The following is a 20,802-nucleotide window of genomic DNA, read 5'->3' on the forward strand; positions in this document are numbered from 1 at the left end:
GAGACCATTCCCAAAGGCTTCTCCTTATATACAGGAAGCAGATCACATACCCAAAGGCAGCCACCCAGCTGCTTGTTGTAGATCCCACCATGGAGTTGATTGCCAGTCTCCTCATGGGGATTAACTACCACCAGCTGCCCAGCCACTCAACCAGGCCCAGCCAAGTTGACACACAAACCGAACTACCACACTTCCCTATTAAACAAGGGACTTAGACACCTTCAAGAATGAAAACTATGTCTCATCTTGTGGTTATACAATTAACTTTAGAATTTGGTCTTTGTCCCTGGTTGCTGAGAAATAATCACTAAACCCTAAGAATTTCCCCAGTGATTTGCATCTTTGTTATCCATGAGCAGACCACACCTGAATGTTTATACTAATGAGATGACTCTTGTTAGGTGGGGGCTGGCCAAGCTGGCCACAAAGACCCCCATATGATCAGCCCTACTCCAGAGACGGGGGCTGTAGACTGAGTTCAACCACATGATCAGTGATTCAATTAACCATGTCTACATAATTGTCAGGTGCTGTCGAGGTGATTGCAACTCATAGCGACCTCACTGACAGAATTTAACTGCTGTACCTCCAGAGCTTCTTTCCTACATAATAGAACCTTAATAAAAGCAAGCTCTGGACACTGAAGCTTGGTGAGTTTCCTGGTTGGTGAAAGACAAAGATGACGGGTCCCTTTTTGGGACATGGAAGCTCCACACTGAGAACCGCCCCCCACAAGTCCTATGAATCATGTCCTATGAGTCTCTTCATTTGTATCTGTTTTGCTGTAATCCTAAGTACAGCACTTTCTTGAGTTCTGTGAGTCATTCTACTGAACCCTAGAGAGTGATAAAGGAGCCCTGGTGCCACAATGGTTAAGCACTTGGCAGCTAAAGGAAAGGTTGGCAGTTTGAATCCATGGAGTGGCTCTGTGGGAAGGAAATCTGGTGATCTGCCTCCAAAAAGAGCACAGTCTAGGAAATCCTATGAGGCAGTCCTACTCTGTCACGTGGAGTCACTATGAGTCAAACTGACTCAGCAGCACCTGACAAAAACAGGGGGTGATGGAAATCCCAAATTTGTATACAATGGTTTAGAAGTGAAAGGGTGTGAGGATCCCAAGCTTGTGCCTGGAGTCTGAAGTCTTGTGCAGAGTTAGCAGTCTGGAGGACTGTGCCCTTTAACTTATGGGCCCTAACCTACCTCTGGCAGTTGAGGTCAGAGGAAGCGCTGCATTTGAAGTTGGTATTAGGATATTTGGATTTAGACTTCGAGTTGGCTTTAGTGAAGTCAGCAAGAAAATCACCCACCCTCTGCACATCTCAAATGCCACAGCCAATCAATGCGTGACAACCAGGGTACTTTACTTGAGAATTAGGAGGCTCTATTTGTGCTTAGCGGAAAAGATTGTCATGATCAATTAGCAATGTCTACTATGTGTACAATGGGGACAAGGGAGCTCTGGTGGTGTAGTGGTTAAGGCATCTGGCTGCTAACCAAAAGGTCAATGGTTCAAACCCACCAGCCACTTAATGGAAGAAAGATGGGGCAGCAGTCTGCTTGCATAAAGATTGACAGCCTTGGGAATCCAATGGAATCACTATGAGTTAGAATTGACTTGATGGCAATGAGTTGTGTTTTTTTTTGTTTTGTTTGTTTTTACTATGGGCATAGAATTGGAAAGTGTCTGTGCATAGGCCATTTAGCAGCCATTCCTAGCTTTGATGTCCCATCCAGTTCCCTCCAGATCATAACTCTTATTCCAAATGACACAATACCAGCCTTCTCTATTTCAGAAAGATTTGTGCCTTATATTTTCATTCTAATCATCTACCCACCATGAATGTGTGTATGGGCACAGATCATCAGAGGTGGATCTGATGTTCCCCACCTGTGTCATTCATCAATTGCAGGCCTACTCCCATGTCAAATGCCCTTCTCAACTCCTTTCCACCCCCACTCCACTCCCCAGAGCTCCTGCATGTGGTTATCTCCCTCCTAGAGCACCCACTGGTATTCTATGTGCCAGCTGCCCCAGTAAACTTAAGTTCCCAGGGCTCTCTCCACCTTCTTCAAATGTGTATCCTCAGTGCTTAGCAAGCAGTAGATGCTCAATCATTGCATGACTGAGAGCACAGGAGGTAACTCCTGGGAGCCGGGCAAGGACAGAAGTTGAAACAAGGCGTGGCCAGGACCAGGCCTGGGGTTGCGGCCAGGACTCTGTTGTGGGGCCCTGGTTTGTCATTAGACATTTTATCCAATTAAGTCATTCTTGGCTGCTGGTGCCTGCTGGGCCCTTGCTGGCCCCCTCTTCCTTCTCTGCCTCTAATCACAACCAGATGCTCCTAGAGAATGTGAGGAGAGGGATAGTCCCTGGGCCTTCTCCCCAAGATACCCACTGGCTGCCCACAGATGGACCTGAGCCAGTGCTAGGAAGGCAATCTGCCCACCACCCAGACCCCACACCAGGGCTGCTAGCTCCTCTCGGGTGGGGCCCCACAGCTGCCTCTGGAGACAGAACTGTTTATGCTGGGCTAGTCCTCCTGATTGCCCGGCTCCTCCTGCCAGCAGCTCTCAGGCCTGGGCAGGAGCCAGGGCAGAGAAGGAGCATGTGCAGAACAAGTGGAGAAGCTCAGGTGGCCCAGAGGGTCCTGTTGGGGATCAACAGGCATCAGCAAAGCTGGAACTGAGACAGGAGGATGCCTGGATGGTGGAGGCCAGAGGCCTGGGGAGAGAGCAGGGAGGGGAAGGCCAGCCAGAGGTGGGGTCAGGGAGGAGACATCCGGGCTGACCTCTCAGTCCTGCCACCCACAAACTGTGCAACCTTGCATCTATCGGTTGACCTAGACAGGCTCAGTCTCCTCCTCACTAAAACGTGGATGACATTCACACCTATGGCACAGGCTGCCATGAATATCAAGCAAGAGAAAGGAATTTCATTTTATAAATAGAAGAGGGCTCAAGTCCAAGGTCATGGGTAGAGTCTACGAAAGAGAGCAGGGCAAGGGACTGAGAGGGGTTGTTGAGGAACCCTGCCCTACCCTGGCCCAGCCCTGAATCTTACCCTCCTAACCTATGCTGCATCTGTCCCCTGCCATCCCTCCCTTTCCCGGTTGGCTGGGACAGGACATCACCCCCACAACTTGTGAAAGAAGCCAACACAGCTGGTTGCTCGTGTGTGCATATGTAGGGGCCCACGTGCCTGTGCACACACCCACGAACACTTTCTGGAAGGCCTTGGCCCTCCTCTCTGGGTGCTCACATGCATCACACACCTTTCCACCCTTGGCCACTCCCTGCTCTACCTTCAGCCTTCCCTCAGGGAGCTCCATCTTCCCAGTATGTATCTTACGCCTGTGTGTATGAGAGTGTATCCGTCTGTGTGGAATGGCAAGAAGCTTCAGAACACAAGCTATTCATGCATTCATTCACTCATGGTGTCAAGTAAAGCACTGACTAGTGGGGTGTCATAATACTAAACCAAAAAAAAAAAAAAAAAAAAACCTCATTGCCATTGAGTAGGATCTGATTCATAGCAACCCCTCCTTGGGTTTCCTAGGCAGTATCACTACAGAAGTAGATTGTCCAACCTTCCTTCCAAGGAGTGGCTGGTGGGTTTGAACTGCCAGCCTTCTGGTTAGCAACCAAATGCCTTAGGCACTACACCACCAGAATTCCAGTCATAATGCTAGTGATAATAAAAACCATAGCTAACTTTTAGAGAATGCTTACTCTGGGTACTGTTCCAAGTGCTTTAAGCTCATTAACTCATTTAATTCCCACAAAAATCCCATGAGATGGGTGGTGACGGTGTGTAGTCAGTCGATTCCAACTCATGGAGATCCCACATGTAGAGCAGAACTGCTCCAATGGGTTTTCAAGGCTGTGACTTTTCGGAAGCATATCAGCAGGCCTGTTTTCTGAGATGTCTCTGGATGAGTCTGAACTACCAACTACCAGCTGGCAGTCAAGTGCCTAACCATTTGTACCACCCAGGGACTCCTATGAGGTAGGTACTAGTGTTAAATCCATTTTTACAGATGGGGTAAGTGAGGCATGAAACAGTTAAGGAAAATCCCAAGTCACACAACTAATTCATGGCAGAATTTGAACTCAGGCAGGCTCAACCCAGAGTTTGCTGATGATCATAGAAAATGCAACATGAAGTGACTAGAAACCCCAGGCTGTTTCCAAGGCAGGCCAGCACAAGGGCTAGGTTCCTGGAGAGGCCTGTGCTCGGGACCACTGGGCCTGAACCAAGGCATGGCCCTAGAGACTGTGCCCACTGGCACACAGTAGACAGCCCAGTAGCAGTGCCCCTGGCCCTCTAATGTGACACTGCTCTGCTCTGGGGCAGGGGGCAGTGGATTTCCAGAAAGCCAGATTGTGGCATCTTAGAGCCTGGGTGGAACTATACTCATCCCACCCATCACCCATGTCTATCATTCCAGCCTCCTAAATCTCTACAGCCCCATGGCTGCCACTCGGTCCAGGCCACCATTGCCTCTCTCCTTCAGCTCCCAAATAGTCTCCTACCTTCCACCCTTAACAGCCCTAAGTCAGTCTCCCACACTCTGGCCAGAACAATGGTCTAGAAGACAAACTTGATCACATCTCTGTCAGGCTTCCTATTCGCAGTCCTCTGGTTGAAGCCCCAGCTTGTCCACCTGGCACTGGAGCTCTTTGTGAGCAGATCCCTGCCCACCCCTCCAGCCTCCTCTCTCCCTAAGCCCTTTCCATGACCCAGCCCTGCTCCCTCACTTGCAGGGCTTCCACTCAAGCAGTTTTTTCAGCCAGGATTACTCTGCTCCATAAACCTTTTTCCTGATGAGCTCTTGTTCATCCTTCAAGTCTCATGAGATGTCACTTCCTCCCAGAGCCTTCCCTGGCACCTCTCCCCCTTCTCCTCAAATGCTAGAAGCCCCTGATCAGTATGGGCCCATCTGAGCGCCATTCAGGTACATCATCACTGCCTGTGCATCTGTAGACTACAGGAAAGCAACACTCCCAGCATCTGACTTGTATAAAGCCAGTGCTTAGTAAGTACACATGGATGATGAATGACGGATAGAAGGGAGGGAGAGATGGAGGCAGGGAGGAAGGGGAAGCCTTAAGTACCCTGAGTACCTGAGATACGAAAGGCTGAAAAGACCCTTCCCTTGGGGAACAACCCCACTGGAAATCCTTATGGTAGCAACAAAGGAGCAGAGGTTCAGAATCAGACAAGCTCAGGCTTGAACCCTGAATCTTACTGACTGAGACATTGGACAGATTATATAATCTCTCTAAGCCTCTGTTTTCCCATCTCTAAAATGGGTATGATAAATCCTACACTTGGTGGATCATTTTGAGTCTTTAACAAAATATTTTACTTAAAGCACTCAGCAAAGTCCTCCTGGCTCCCCTGGGTTTCATGCAGGGACTGACTTTCCAAGGGGCCTTGGGAAGGCTCTGCACCTGGAGTTGAAATCCTGCCTCAAAGTTACAAAGCCCCCAACTGCACCCTCCCACTGGCAGTCAGGGACTCACAGAGGAAGCTCACCTGGAGAGAGAGGGAGGCACAAGGCAGGCTTAGGGAAGGATCACAGGGTAACTCAAGAGAGAAGAGGGCTCTTGGGTTTCTCTTGAGGGAGAGTTTGGAGCCTGTGACCACCCCTGCTTCATTCACTTGCTCACTCACTCATTCAACACACATTTACTGAGACCCTACTGTGTGCCAGCTACCATGCTGCTGGGTGCTGGGATATCACAGGGAACAAGACAGAATCAAGGCCTGTGCCCATGAAGATTCTAGTTGGGAAAGCCATATTAAAAAATGACTAATGTGGCAAGTAGGACAATCCGAGATAGTGGGACGTGCTATGAAGAAAATAAAGCAAAGGATTGAGGGTTGTTGCTACTTTAGACAAAGCTATCAGGGTGGGCCTCTCTGGAGAGGTGACCCATGAGCTGAGACCTGGATGAAGAGAAGTCAGTTATCTGGAGATCTGATGGGACAGCAGCCTGGGGTGTGTTAAGGGATGGAAAAGCCAGGCACCTGGGTATAATGAATGCATGAATGACCTAGAAGAGCAGGAGAAGGTGGGGGAAAGACTGTCTGGTGGCCACCATAAAATGTTTGGATTGTAGTCTCAGTTCACTGAGAAGTCCCAGGAGGAGGCAGGAAGCAGAATCAGGCTGTAAGGGGCCCTAGAGACAACTCCTATTTTATAGAACGGGAAACCAAGGTTCAAAGAAAGGAGGGAGTTGCCGAGATCACCAGGGGTTGGTGACTCCCAGGTCAAGATGCCACCTTCAGCTACCTCTTCTATGTTTGTTTTAGATGCCTCTGGTTTCACATCGGCGAGACCCTCAGTGGCCCCCTCTGTCGTGCACACTGGGGCTTTCTTTCCTGCGCATCTGTCTACCAGTCTCTCAGGCTGCCTAACCTTTCTCTAGGTCACTTGTCTTCTTTCTTCTGCTCCCATTTTAATGATGGATGAAGTTTTAAGGCTCCATCAAACACACCCATCCATCAACGAGGTTGGGGGATCTCAGCTCCCTCTTGAGACACCCTGCCACCCAGCCCAGAGGATGCACAGCCTTGGGGCTGGCTGCCAGCACCCCTTCAGGTCCTGCTCCTGGCTGTCCATTCACTGATCACAAAGCCTTCACCATCAGTCAGAGCCTCCTTAGCTTTCCTGCTCCTGAATGTTCCACTTCCATGTCTCCACACAGAGCCTCCTTCAAACCCAGCCTGGCTTTGTGAAAAGAACACTGGACTGGGGTTCCAGAGAATTCAAGTCACCCCTCAGCTCAGACTCCTACTCCCTATGTGACCTCAGTTTCCTCATCTGCAAAATGGATCTAAAACTCAGAGCTGTGGGCCTTTCCAACTCTGGCATTCTGTGATGCTGTCTGTTTATAAGTAGGTTCCCCTCCCCTTACCCACCCTTAGGGAAGAGGCTGCAGAAGCAGCAGGTGCTCCTTTCGACTTCCTAAAGCTTCCTCAACCTCTCCTACTGCAGAGAAAGTCCTCTTCTCCCGGATTAATCGCTGTCAAAGCTGAGAAGACAGGGACTTCTCTACTTAGAGAGGTGATTCAAGTCTCCACCTCCCTCCCTCTTCCTGGCCTTCCCAAGAGCCTACTGTCTCAACGTAACTGAAGGAGCCTGGGTCTGGCCACCAGCCCTCTGCCCTTCCTGGTTACCTCCGTATTTCCCTTCTCTGACTCCCTCTATACTTCACTCAGTCCCAGTCAGTTCAGGTCATTCCTCATCAACCCAGCCACGTCCAAAATTCAGAATATCAAGCCAGGTCAGGGCTGCAAAGACCCTCAAAAATTAACTCCAACCCCTTTCTGTTAATGTTGATATTTTTCTCTAAATTACGTTACCCATACACATTATGGGAGCTCTGGTAGCATAGTGCCTAAGGAACCTGACTAATAACCAGAAGGCTGGCAGTTCAAACCCTCCAGCCATTCCTCAGAATGAAGGTTGGGCAATCTACTTCCGTAGTGATACTGCCTCAGAAACCCAAGGAGGGGTCGCTATGAGTCAGGTCCGACTCGACGGCACATTAACAACAACAACATACACATTATAACAAATTTAAAAAGGAAAGACAATCATTAAAGAGAAAAAAGATCTCCCAAATTCCACCATCAAGAGTCAAAGACTTTGCCAACAGCCTCACTTTATAAGTGAGGCAACAGGCCCAGAGAGGGAAAGTAAATTCCCCAAGGTCACACAGCAAGTGAGGTGGTGAGACTACAAGTCAAGTTTCTGGCCACCTTCTGTGCCGTCTCCCAGCAAACTGGTGTTTCTACACCAGCAGCCTCTCACATCAGCTTCCACTGCTCTCTGCCCATACTTCTGCCATCATTGCCCTTCCCCTCCTCCACCTCCCTTCTCAATACCCTAGAGGCTGGGACTCAGGCCTGTTCCAGTTACAAGCTGGGACCATTCAAGTTAAGAACATTGTCACTGACTCATTCTATCACTTAAACAACAGCCCAACCCCAGCATCCCCCTTGCCTACTTCTCCTTTCTGCTGCCCCAACCGGTCCAAAGGGCACTTATGCCAAGAAAGTACATATCTCTTCCTCATTCTCTTTGTCAAGAGGCTTGACTGCAAATTACTATCTTCCCAAACCCAGAGAAAGTCTAGGTGCATAAGGAGAGAATAAAAAATTATGCATTGAAAAATAGTCCTCCTTCTATAACATAAGGGACTCAAGGTAGATCTCAGAAAGGACTTCTGGGGGGGGGGGGGTGTTGAAGAATGGATGTGGGGAAAAGAAGTGTGTACAGGATGGGAGCCCCTCCCGGCATCTAGAGCCAGAACGGCCAGGAGGGCAAAGCAGGAAGGATAGGAGGATCTTCCAGGCTGCATAGGGAAACAGTGAGTTGCTTCTTCATGGGTGCACAGGCTTCTCTCCTGGTACCAAATGGGGAGGAAAGGCGAGTTAGGCTGCTTTGCTCAGGGGAGATGCCAGGTTTCTACCTTCCTCTCGCTGTCCCACCCAGTCCCAAAATCCGACTCAGCTTGGGGTGGGGGCAGGGAAGAGAAAAGGAAGGAACAGCTGGGGCAGAAGCCTCGGCCAGGTTCCTCACCTGCTCATTAGAACCTGTCCCCTGTCCCGCTGTCCCCTTTGGGACCACAACCCACTGCCTCATGGAGACCTTTCTCCTAGGGTCCCTCCAGTCTCTGTCCAGGAGGGAAAAAGGGTCGGGGTACCTGTGTCTGAAGTCTCCACTCTCACTCACGCACCCTATATGGGTCCTAGCCCACCTGCCCGCAGCCCAACAGAGCTCCTGGCCCCCGCAGACCATCCCCTTACACGGACATCGTCAGTCGGTCCTCACTAGCTCCTGCCAACACTTGCCAGCCCCTCCCGGACCTCGGACTCCCGGCCCATTCCTACCGGTCCTACCTGCTCCGGGCTGGGGGCTCAGCGCCCGGGCAGCCTCCCTGAGCACCAGCGCCAGGAGCCAGAGTTCGCCCCGCATGGTGGTGCGAGACCCTCCTCGGACCCGGACCCGCCCCCGGCCCGCTTGCTGCCCCGGCCCTGACAGGGGAGGGGTCCCGGGCGCAGGTTGCAGCGCAGTCCCGGGGGCTGGCAGATGGCGAGGGGCGGCGGGGCGGCTGCGGAGCGCAGGGCCAGCGAGCCGGCGGGAGCGCGAGCGGGCGGTGAGCTCTACCCGAGCGGCAGCGGCAGCGTCCGGGAGCGCGGGAGAAGGGAGGGGCGGGACTCTGCGCGCTGGAGCCTCCCCAGCCCGCTCCGCGCGCCCCGCGCGCCCGGCAGCCGCTCCTGAGGCGCGCGGCGAGGGAGAGGGGCGGGAAGGGGGCCACGCGGGGGGCGGGGGGCTCCGCAGGGAGGAGTCCTCGGGAGCGCCAGCCGCCGGCTCGGTGCACCTAAGCTCCCGCCCGCCTTTATCTCATTGGCTCGCTCAGGGAAACACGCTCTGTGAAGACCCCAGGGGCCAGACCTCAGGAATGAACGGGCTCCCCTCCTCCGGCCATGGGCTCCTGGAAGTTACCGTTTCAGTTACTCCAGAATTTCTAGGCTGTTTCTCAGTGGTCTGCGGGTTTCCGGTTCTTTGTTCCCACAAAACTCTGCTTTGGCAGCAGCGACCCCCAGCTTCTCTCCCAGCGGAGGCCTGCATTCCGCCTCCTGCTCCCCTCCCACTTTATACGCCCCTTCCTCGCAATTTTACGACAGCGTCTTGTTTTGTGTCCCCAGCCCAGCAGAGAAAAGAGTGGAGAGAGACTGCTTCACTCCTAGCCTGAAATAGCTTGGACCCTCCAAAAGGTAATCGAGGTCCCCCTCCTCTCTGGGGCTCCAGGGTTCACCTGGGCCTGACCCAGGCAAGACCTCTCTCTCCCCCCACCTGCCACTACCTTACAGCAGACTCTGGCGAGAGACCACTTTTTTTTTTTCCCCCCGCTCTCCTTTACGGGACAGAATAAAAATACCGGCAATTTAGGAGATTTAATAGACAGCAGGGAATCAGGTCAGGACTCGGAGGTGCCTCTACCCTTCCCTGACCTACTTCGTGTGATGGAGGAGCTGCAGGGCTGCAGGGTGGGAGAGTGAGGGGTGAAGGGCACCCTGCCTTCCATGATACTGGAGCCTAGGGATTGGAAAACCAGGGGTAGGAAGGGTGTGGACGCTGAGAGCCATTGGGGGATGTACCCTGGAGGAGTGACAAGGGCTAGAAGAGAAGGGGTCGCTGGCACTGGGGCCCAAGAGGAAACTTTGGAAGACAACAAGAACTAAAGTTTCTCTAATCTTCCTGTTCCTCCGTCCTCAGGGCCCAAGGTCCCAGAGTCGACCTCCTCCAGTCCTAAACTCTGTCTCCTTACTATGCGACAAGGCAAAGCCTGTCTGTGAATTCTTCTGAATGTCTACTTTAAATCCCAATTTGGGAGGCTTTCAAATTGGACCACCCGAGGCTGCCGCTTCCAGTTGCGACTTCTTGCTGCCCTCTAGTGGCCACATGGCGAGCAGCAGCGATGTTTTGAGGTTTCCCCTGCTTTCCCGGTCATAGCGACCCTATAGGTGGTTGTGAGTCAGGATCCACTCGAAGTCAGTTTTTTTTTTTTTTTTTTTCCCCTTTGCGGGGGAGGTCACTTTTCTGGACCTAGCCAAGCGCTGTCCTGCCCCGCTGGCTCTGGCCACGCAGGTTCGTATCTCACTGCTTTCTGGAAGTCGAATTGGGAAGTCTAAGGTGACCTACGTCGCTTTGTGCTGTCCACCGTCCCCCACGGCCTGTCTTATAAAAGTCTCTTGAACGGCTAAGACTAACACAGAAACAAATTAAACATTTCTTAATGAAGTGTAACTTAAAAAAAATAAGTCTTTAGAATTTGAGCATGCATCAGAATCTCATGGAGTACTTATTAAAACACAGATTTCTAGACCCAACCCCCAAGTTTCTAACTGAATTCTTCCCAGGTGTTGCTGATGCTGCTGGTTAGGGGACCACATTTTAAGAATAACTGTTCTAAAACTCCTATTTCTTGCACTCCGTCACTGCTCACCGCTTGCCAAAAGAAAATGGCGGAGGAATGTCAACATGAGAGTGTGAAAAAAATAAATCAATTTAGAGAGAATAACTTGTTGCTCAAGAAAACAAATTTTAGCTCAAAAAAAAAGAAAAAGAGCGCAGCAAGGGGGCACCCGGATTTGAACCGGGGACCTCTTGATCTGCAGTCAAATGCTCTACCACTGAGCTATACCCCCTCTGCTAGTTCTTCCGCGCAGATAACCTCTTAAGTCTACTGTTGCGCAAGCGCTGTGGTAAATCTATTAAAGGGCGTGGGAAGTAGAGACTGAGTTTACAAGGAACAGGGACTGTGAGTAGATTTTTCACGTGAAGGTAGAGTTTGACTCCAGAAGCTCAGAGCTAAAAATTCCTTCTGATGGTGTAAGAAAAATACCATTCAAGATTCCTCACTGCAGGGACGTTTCTCTGGGCCGGGGTTCCGCTCACCTAACCTGCAGGACACCTGCTTGCTGCTTCTCACCTATTCTCTCTCCCTCCCACACGCTCACGCGGACTTCTCAGAGCCTTCCTTCCTCAGCCCAAGGCCGGTCTCTGGAAACTCCACCTCCCTCCTTGAGGAAGAGCTGTCGAGGTCCTTGGCCATGCCGACGTGTGGGCGAACTGGCCTCCAACCTTCCCCTGTGCTGTCTATTCCGCCCACGAATGGTCAAGTCAGACCTCTTGGACAACAATTCTCCCTGCAGTTCCCCCACAGACAAAGAAACAGAATCAAACGCTGAGGGGAACTGCCCGGGACTCCATCCTCCCAGCTCCTGCAAAAGTGGTTGGCAAGACCCGGTTTTATCCTGCACGTCACAACCTAAGCAGTGGACTAGAGGACTAAGAAAACGTTTAAGTTCAAAGAACAGAGAGGGGGCACCCGGATTTGAACCGGGGACCTCTTGATCTGCAGTCAAATGCTCTACCACTGAGCTATACCCCCACGACGAAACCTGAGCTTCATTAGTATGAATTTCTGTGGAATAAGACAGTGGATGTCAGCACTTACTCCAGAGTAATTCCATTTTCCGATGGGTTTTGTGTTTTTTGTTAACTTTTCCCTATTAACGTGTCAGAATAACTTAGTACAAAGAACACAGAATCCACGTGGGGATGGCTAGAATTTCCAACGAGTTCTTCCTCCATAATCACACCTCAGGAAAACAACAGTTAAAGAATCCTGGACCTTCCATGTAGATCCCTGCCCAGACTCTTCCCCAGAAGTCCACTGCCTCGCTTGGGAAGGGGAGGCCCTTTGTGCCTCAAGGACCATCCTAGGTTTGCTGAGATGATAGTATTGCTCCTTGTATACATATGGGCAACCTGGGACTCCATCCTGTCTCCAGCTCTACCTGGATAGAACTCCCGGGCTTTTGCAGTCCTCAAGGCCTCTACTCCTCTCTTCCATGAGTCAGTATCAAACCACTCCCTTCCCTAGCCCGGGCAGAGCTCTGACTCCTAGTCTTGGCATACCAGGTACCAGCCCTCTCCAACCTGGCAGAGCATGGTGAAACCCAAGGCCAGGAAGCCATTCCTTAGCCAGATGGACTCCTGAGGCAGGTCCCTCCCATTTCCAAGGGTTTGGGTTTTTTTTTTTTTTTTCCTGCTGGAGCCCCTTGTACAGAAACCAAAAGCCGGTGTGAGGGGGCAGACAGAGATAAGAGGTGAGCAGTTTCCAATGGCATCTATCACACTTTTATAAAAATCCTAATGCATTTATTATACTTTTATAAAACTCTTAATGCATTGTAAAAAAAAGAAATATATATACATGTATGTGTGTGTGTATCACTACAAAAAGATAGACAAATAGGCAGGCCTTGTAGAAATGAGACATTTGGGAAGAGTGGGATTCACATTAGAAGGACACAGAAGGTGAAGGGGATACCATGTGAGTGGTCGCCTAAACCCGAGGAGCTGTGTCCAGAGCCAGCCCTCTCAGAAGGAATGAGAAGGGGAGGGAGGAGTGGAACTCCCTGCAGCATGAAGGCACCATCTGAGGTTCCTGTCTTCCTCCTTCTCCCCTCTCAGCATTTGGCTCTGCCCTCCTCCTTCTGAGCCCCACTGCTTTACCTTTCTGTACTCTCCTTTGCCCAAAGATGGCTAAGAGGCCACAAAGCTGAGAAGCAGAGTTATGGGCAATAAAAAGCACTTCCAGGGTTCTCTTACTCCACCTCCCAACACGTCCGATACATTTTTCCTACAGAGAGGTTGAGAGCTGAGGGCAGGGGGCTCCACTTCCTAAGCCCCAACATATCCAACAGCTTCCACAGTTTCTCCTGTCTCCAGCAATTCAGGGTGTGCAGTCAGCTCCTCAGTAGGGGTGGGAGGACAGTGACAGTCTCACTGGCCATAGCTGCCCCTGCTTCACCAAAGAATCATAGAATAATAATAAATAGTCTCTTGGGTTTTCACCCACAATGTTCATGCAAAACCCCCTCTGTCTCTGGTTGACCTCAGGCTGGGACATCAGTTGGCAGTGGTCTGAGACTGCATCCACTGGAGCCCGGCAGGCAGCCTGCAGGAAGGGAGAAACAGGACAAGGATCAGCGTACCCCATGAGAATGATGGCCTTCAGGCTCCCAGCCCCTGCCCAAAGCAGACTGAAGGGGCAATGAAGTTACATCTAATCAATCAACAAACATGAACTACCTGCTATGCATCAGGCACTGTGCTAGGGGTGAGAAAAACAGACTAGCCCTTGAGGGTGCACAGTCCAGCCAAAGAAATGGATATTAAATAAATGGTCTGACAAATGATTCTTTAACTAGAGACTGTGATAAGATTATGAAAAAGATTTACAGAGGCCTCTGGACATCTGGGAGTCAAGGAGGTCTTCTCTGAGGAAGGGGCTGGAGAACCATCTCTTGGGCCCCTTAGTAATATCCCTGGACAAGGCTCTGATGCCCCCTCACCACCTACTCCATAAGCAAGCTGCCCCACCAGACTGTGAGCACCCCAGAGCCAGGATGGAGTCTCTGTACCATCCCAGCCCTTGCCTGGCACAGTGCATGGAGGTCCATTGGGAAATGCCAGTTGAATGGAACTGACTACAGGTTGGGGGCTCCCTCCTGACCCAGGTGGTGGCAGGGACACTGCCAGAAATGTGTAGTCCCTTGGGCTGACCGTGCCTGAAGTCTCCCTTTCTTCAACCCAGGCATCCAGCTCCCTAGCCTACTACAATGTCACCCGAGAAAAAAAGAGGAAGCAGAATTCCACAGGCTTAATGCTTGGCCCTGATCTCCTTGTGTCCTTCAGGTGTTTGCTCAGAGCCACCTTCTCAGTGGCCCCTCTCTGGATGCCTTATCTTAAATTGCAACATTCTCACTGCATATTTCCAAACCCCTTTTCCTGCTTTATTTTTCTCCTTCATATTTATCACTAACTTACTCATGTTTTTCTTATTTTTCTTGTTTATTGTCTTACCCACTAGATAGTAAGCTTCATGAGGGTAGGGATGTGCCTATTTTGTTCTCTGCTGAATTCCCAGCACCTAGAACAATGCCTAGGAACTCGGGTAGCATAGTGGCTAAGACACTTGCCTGCTAACCAGACGGCTGGCGGTTCAAACCCACCAGCCACTCCTCGGAAGGAAGGTTGGGCAATCCTACTTCGGTAGTGATACTGTCATAGTGATGTGAGTCGGAAACCCTATGAGTGACTCCACGGCACAGAACAATGCCTGACACAAAGTAGGTGCTCAATGAATGTTTGTAGAGTTGTGTTATTTAATCTCTATGGAAACTCTGAGGGGATTAGGGACATTCACCTTCCTCCTTAGAGATAAGGAAACAATGGCCAGAAAGAGTCAGTGATTCTTGCCTGGAGATTTGTCTCCCAGGTCTTCCCAAGGCTGGCTCATAAATTATCTCCTAGGAGAGGCTTTCCCTTCCCACCCCCCACAACTCTCCATCACTGTTATCCAATTTCACTTTCTTCACAGAACTTTTCAGTACCTGCATGTATTGGAGTTACAAGGAATGTTGCTTCTCTCTACGCTACAATAAACCCTTTGAGAGCAGGGACTCTCTCAACTGTGAGTAGGTGCTCAACTGACTTAGGCCAGGCGCCAACTCTGCGCCAGAATCTCATGGGAGAGAGACAGGAAAGAGATTCTAAGAGTTAGTTGTCCATTGGTTGGGCCAGGTCCTGGAGGTCCAAGTGGAGCAGCACTAACCCTTCCCCAGTAAGGGCACAGCAGCCCTGTATGTGCCACGGGTGGTCTTTGATGGCGCTGAGCGTGAGGAATTGGGAGATCTCCATAGTAGTCATGGAGTCCTTCATGTCCTGCTTGTTGGCAAAGATCAGGACCGAGGCATCTCGCAGAGCCTGTGGGCAGAGAAGTCCAGACCCAGTTAGCCTGTCAGGGCCAGCCTTCCCTCCCACTGACTTCACATCCTCCCTGGCTCCCCAACTGTCCCTGCAGAGAGAGGACCATGCCCAGGTGGGGCGAGTTAAAGGCCCTACCCCAACAGTAACAACCACACCAAGTGACATTGATAGCTCATGAAATCCACCCCAATCAGTTCACATAATCCTTATGACAGCCCTTAAGAAGTAGGTATTGGAAGATCCTCTCCATTATATACTTGAGGAAACTGAGGATAACAGAGGTGAAATGACTTGCCCAAGGTCCAACAATGAGTGAGAGGTGGGATCAGAATTTGAACCAGCAACTCTGGCTTCCATGATCAATTGTGGTGAGGGCACTGTAGCCCCTGACTGGGAGAAACTAGCCCAGCTCAAGCTGCTGAAATGAGGCTCTCAGAGGCTTAGGTTTCAAGAATGAAGCTCAGAGAGACTGAGTAGGTACCTCAAGGGCGCATAGCTAGTATCACTGGCCTCTCTCCAACCCAAGGTGCTTACCTCATGGGCCAGCATCTTATACAACTCCTCCCGAGTGGTCAGCAGCCGATCCCGGTCTGTGCTGTCAATCACAAGAATGATGAACTGGGCAACAGAGAGCAAAGAGGGGTGAGCTTTCCCTTTGGTGAGCTTGTTTCCTGGCCCCTATGCTCCATGAATGGCCCCTGTGCTGCCCTGCAGACACTGTCCAGTCTCAACATCTCATCACCCAGTCTCCTTTTAATGCCCTTCTCCATCTATACATGGGGAGTACAAGGCACAGCCTCTGACTGAGCTAAGCACTGGGTGTTCATGACCCCATTTAGGCCTCTTACACCCCTGTAGAATTGGTACTATTGTTACCCCTTTCACAGATGAGGAGACCGAAGCTCAGCCAGGTTAAACATCTTGCCCTCAGCCACAGAGCTGGTGAGAGGCAGTGCTAGAATTTGAATTCAGGTCTGTCTTTTTTTTTTTCTTTTCTTTTCTTTTTTTTTTTGGTGACTTGGGTGAAGATTTACGGAGCAAATTCACTTTGCATACAGCAGTTCACATATACTTTGTCTCATGTCATTGAGAATTCAGGTCTGTCTTACTCCAGGAATTAAACCACTGAATTCTACTGCTGCCAGAGAAAGAAAGAGGGATTTCCAAGGAAACCATCCCCATCCCATGCATCTGCTAGCAAGCAGCCAAAGCTGTTAGGAAGTATTTAAGAAATTTAATAGGCACCATGCTGCAGTGAGTACTTGATGGATCCAAACTATTACTATTGAATTTTCACACCACCACCAGGAAACCATTATGATAATCCCCATTTCACAAATGACAGACCTGAGCTCAGAGAGGGTGAGTGACACACAGCTGCCTTCAAGGTCCCTCCAGCCCCCGTGCCCTTCTCACCTCTGTGTCTGAGTAGTATGTGTTCCAGGTGGAGCGCAATGCCTCCTGCCCCCCTATATCCCACATAAGGAAGTGGGTCTTTCGTAGAATGATCTCCTCCACGTTGCTACCGATGGTGGGGCACGTATGGACCACCTCATTTGTCAGGCTAGGGAGGTAAGAGTGGGTACTCAGAGCTCAACCCAGCCCAGCCACTCCTAGCCCTTTTCCCCTTCCCTCTGCTCCCAGGGCAAGGTGAATCTAACTCAGACCAACTCATCCCAGGTTGACTGAACACCTGCTGGGTCCAGGCTGTGTGCTGAGCACTGAGGCAGACAGGAGGATGATACAGCCCTGCCGTGGCTTGGACCCCAGAGAGGAGAAACTTAACAGCAGTCTTCTCAAACTTTAATGTGCAGTTGAATCACTTGGGAGTCTTATTAAAATGTAGATTCTGATTCAATGCATCTGGGCTAGGGCCCAGGACTCTGCATCTCTAACAAGCTCTGGGCTGTGATGCTACTGGTCTGTGGACCACACTGAGGAAGGAGCAAGAGATTAGAAAAACCAGACAGACACAGACAAGGCCGTCAGAGGAGGGCGTGTAAGTGTTTTCATATGAAAGGAATGTCTCTACAAGGTTACCAAGAAGTTGTAACAGTGGTTACCTGTAGGAAGCAAAACTGGAAGTCAGGGATATAAGAGAGAGACTTCCTTTTTACTATATACTTTGGTACTGTTTGAATTTTTTTTTTAACCATTTACATATATATCTTTCACTTTTTCAAGGGAAATTTTGTTCTAGTAAATAAAATACTTATGAAGGTCCAGAATGGGAGAGATGCCTTCCACGGAAAGAATGGAGAGAAAGCTCCATTGGGTGTTTGTTTACTCGGCACCAACAACCTTGTGTGAGAGACCCGGGAGCTATTGGCCCAGCTAGACCCAAATCTGGCCCTCCCTGGCCTCAGGGTCTGCCTTTGGGTTTGAAAAAGCTGGAGAATTTGAACAGGCAGCAGGCAAAGGTTGGCAAGGAAGGACCCGCCACTAGAGGGAGGGAGCAGCGGAGAGGCAGAAACGAGAGGCGGGTTTCGACAGCCGTCAGGCCTGTAACCGCGTGTGGCAGGGGCTCGGGGAGATGGCGCGAGCGGTGGAAATGGAGCTGCCCGGACTGTGCAAAGTCTCAAATGCCAGGGAAGGGGCCACTGAATAGAACCACCGCTATAGCAAGAAGGTCACATCAGCATGGCCCTTATTATTCCTGCCGGCACTAGAGGAACCCAGGAAAGAGCTCCCTTGATTGGTCCAAATGCCTGTCAGTCTGATGAAAGGCCCGGCCCTCTCCTGTCCCCCGAGAGTCACTTACAACTGGTAGAGAATGGTGGTCTTTCCGGCGTTGTCCAGCCCCACAATAATAACCTTGTGCTCTGAAAGCAGCCAGAGGAAGGGCAGAGTCAAAGTCTAACCCAATGACCAAGGGACCGTGTGCCCCCACCAGGCCTCCCAGGAGGGGACAAGTGGCACAGGCGGTGGGACTTCTATTCCGGATACCGCTGCTGCGCCCCACCACCAGGAAAAAAGAAAGAAAAGAATAGGGCAGATGTCCTCCCCACGGGGCCCCAGACACTTGTGCCACTCTCGGGCAATGGAAATCAGAGCCAAGAGCGCCCCTCCAGCCTCTTCTCCATAATTCCAGAAAAGTGACTGTTTGAAAAATCCGGGATCAAATGGGTAAGAGCAGAGCGCTAAGTCCCAAAGGCAGGACGTCGGCGGCGACCCCCTACCCGCCGGGCACGGCTTTCAGCCTGGAGGAAAGATGCTCCTCTCGCCCCTGTGCCCTGGGCGCGCCAAAGCGCCAGACCCAGGAGCAGCGGGTCAGGATCCAACCAGGGGAGCCCCGGAGCGGGCAGGAAAAGTCCACGCTTAAAGAGACCCTTGGAACCCGAGGTCTCCCAGCGCGTCCGCCTCGACGACCCAGATTCTGGGAAGCCCCGGCGGGAGCGGGATCAGAGCGATCGCTGGGATTCCCAGAGCACCCCTTACCCTGGTTCCCGAAGATGCCCATCAACTTAGCGATCAGCTGTCCCATGGCACGTCCGGAACCCAGCAGCGACAGAACTCGGTGGCCTCGGGAGACTTGAGTCTGGCCCCAGAGCTCGGAACTCCGCCCGGGTGGAAGGTCGGGCGGGGCTTAGCCTGTGAGGTCACAGAAGCGCCACCCGTCCCCGGAGGGGCCTGGGAATCCCCAAGGCATTATTGACATCAAGCCTCCTGTCCAGGGCCCTGGAGATACAAGGCAAATGGAGTCCCAGCCTCACCCCCTCTTCCTCACCCTGAGAAAATCAAAGAGTTCTCTGGGTGCAGTACTCCTCACCCTAAAACAAGGGAGGCTCAGCACAGTTGACTGTTGATTCATGTCATGGACTGAATTGTATTCACCAAAATATGTGTCACCTTGGCTGGGCCATGATTCTCAGCGTTTGCTAGTTATGTATTGATGTATTTTGGCAGTTAGGCAATGATGTAATCATCCCCATGTTGTGCTATGGTGTGATCAGCCAATCAATTGTAAGGGGGTGAGGGCGTGATGCAACACCCTTACTCAAATCACAGCCCTCATCCCAGGTTGGGGGAGTTTCCTTGGGGGTATGGCCTGCATCATCTTTTATCTTACAAGAGATACAAGGAGAGAGGGGCCAGCAGAGAAGAGGGACCAAGAAAGAAGAGCCGGGAGCAAACTGCATCCTTTGGACCCAGGGTCCCTGTACTTGGAACCTCCTAGACCCAGGGAAAGATTGATTGATGCCAAGACACATGGAGATCTCCAAGGAACGCTGGGGCCACAGATGCTGAAAGGAGAGACTGACCTACCCCTTGTTGTTGTTGTTGTTGTTGTTATGTGCCGTCGAGTCAGCCCCGACTCATAGCGACCCCTCCTTGGGTTTTCGAGGCAGTATCACTACGGAAGTAGGATTGCCCAACCTTCCTTCCGAGGACCCCTAGAGCCAAAAAAAGAGAAAGCTTTCCCCTAGAGCTGGCACCCTAAATTCAGACTTATAGCCTCCTAAATTGTGAGAGAATAAATTTCTGTTTGTTAAAGCCATCCACTTGCAATATTTCTGTTATAGCAGTACTAGAGAACTAATACAGCCACATCTGGATTCCACTTCATCTAAGTGCTGTGTCAGCAGCCCTAGACTGAGGCATAACCCCTAACGGCCCATCTTCTATACCCGATTGATTCTTTCTGAGCTAGCAGAATATTGTAACTCTCGGTAGTTCTCCGGTTGTTTCATAAGTGTGTCTTGTGGGCTGACTCAGAGTGAGTTCCCTGGGGGAGGACAGGTTACCCCTCCTGTCACAGGTCCCATGGTGCCAGGCAAGGACAGAGGAGAGTTCAGTGCTGCTTCCTCAATTCACTGACCAATCAGGTGCAGCTCCCTGATCCCTGAGGGCAGGCATCTGAAGACAGTAATGGAGTGAGAAGAGAGATCTGCCCCACAGCCCCACAGAGGGGTCCCTAGATGTGAAGACCTAGCATAGGAGAGCCTGGGCAGAGAGAGAAAGCCAGGAGGTCAGACTGGAGGAGGGAGACACTGTTGTTTGTGAAATTCCTTCTTTGCTTAAACTGGGAAAACCCAGAAAACAAAAAGAGAAGTGGGGAACGCACACCAACCTCAGACTGTGGGGTGGTTAGAAGGAGACCAGTCACCACACAGGAGAGCCAGCTCCTTCTGCTACACTGCCATTAGCCTCCTACAGACCCCTCAGCTAAGGTAACAACCACATAACTGGTTTCCCTGCCTCTGCCTCCTCCTTATCCAAGGCATTCTTCTCGTAGCCCCATTAACTTTCCTAAAGCACAGCTCAGAGTCTGTTACTCCCCAGCTCATAAACCTTTAATGGTTCCCCATTGCCCCCTGGATTCAGATCAGTCTCCTAACCTGACATTCAATGGCCTTCATGAACATCCCCCACCTGCCTTCACAGGTTTATCTCCCAGGTTATCACCCAGTGCTGTCCTCCGACGGGGTGACCAACTGGT

At 51.0% G+C, this 20,802-nt stretch overlaps 2 protein-coding genes and 2 non-coding genes across 4 annotated transcripts in view; all 4 read right to left on the minus strand.

The window, feature by feature from the left end:
* The window catches only part of PLXDC1 (plexin domain containing 1), a 94,796-nt gene extending 85,806 nt beyond the window's left edge, over positions 1 to 8,990 (minus strand). The window contains exon 1 of the mRNA XM_007942015.2: positions 8,915 to 8,990. Coding sequence (XP_007940206.1) covers positions 8,915 to 8,990 — 76 coding nt within the window. The remainder of the gene's footprint in view (positions 1 to 8,914) is intronic.
* A 2,165-nt stretch (positions 8,991 to 11,155) lies between these two features.
* On the minus strand, positions 11,156 to 11,227 carry TRNAC-GCA. The gene has a single exon. It is a non-coding gene; the product is annotated as a tRNA-Cys (tRNA).
* Positions 11,228 to 11,901: 674 nt separating this feature from the next.
* On the minus strand, positions 11,902 to 11,973 carry TRNAC-GCA. The gene has a single exon. It is a non-coding gene; the product is annotated as a tRNA-Cys (tRNA).
* Positions 11,974 to 13,499: 1,526 nt separating this feature from the next.
* ARL5C (ADP ribosylation factor like GTPase 5C) lies at positions 13,500 to 18,846 on the minus strand. The gene is made up of 6 exons (XM_007942016.1): positions 18,801 to 18,846; positions 18,124 to 18,184; positions 16,779 to 16,926; positions 15,897 to 15,980; positions 15,208 to 15,359; positions 13,500 to 13,548 (listed from the first exon to the last, which is right to left on the minus strand). The coding sequence occupies exons 1-6, from the start codon at positions 18,844 to 18,846 to the stop codon at positions 13,500 to 13,502; spliced, it is 540 nt and encodes a 179-aa protein (XP_007940207.1).
* Positions 18,847 to 20,802: the final 1,956 nt, after the last annotated feature.

This window comes from Orycteropus afer, unplaced genomic scaffold (assembly GCF_000298275.1).
Source record: "Orycteropus afer afer isolate SDZICR_OR568_19922 unplaced genomic scaffold, OryAfe1.0 scaffold00085, whole genome shotgun sequence".
Classification (NCBI taxonomy): domain Eukaryota; kingdom Metazoa; phylum Chordata; class Mammalia; order Tubulidentata; family Orycteropodidae; genus Orycteropus; species Orycteropus afer.

Excerpts from the sequence above, each read along its gene's own strand:
- ARL5C (XM_007942016.1), bottom strand. The coding sequence starts at position 18,846 with ATGGGACAGCTGATCGCTAAGTTGATGGGCATCTTCGGGAACCAGG. Across the intron at positions 18,185-18,800 it reads GGGCATCTTCGGGAACCAGG|AGCACAAGGTTATTATTGTG; the intron begins GTAAGGGGTGCT and ends GGCTGCTTTCAG. Across the intron at positions 13,549-15,207 it reads TGTGCCCTTACTGGGGAAGG|GCTGCCTGCCGGGCTCCAGT; the intron begins GTTAGTGCTGCT and ends CCCTTCCTGCAG.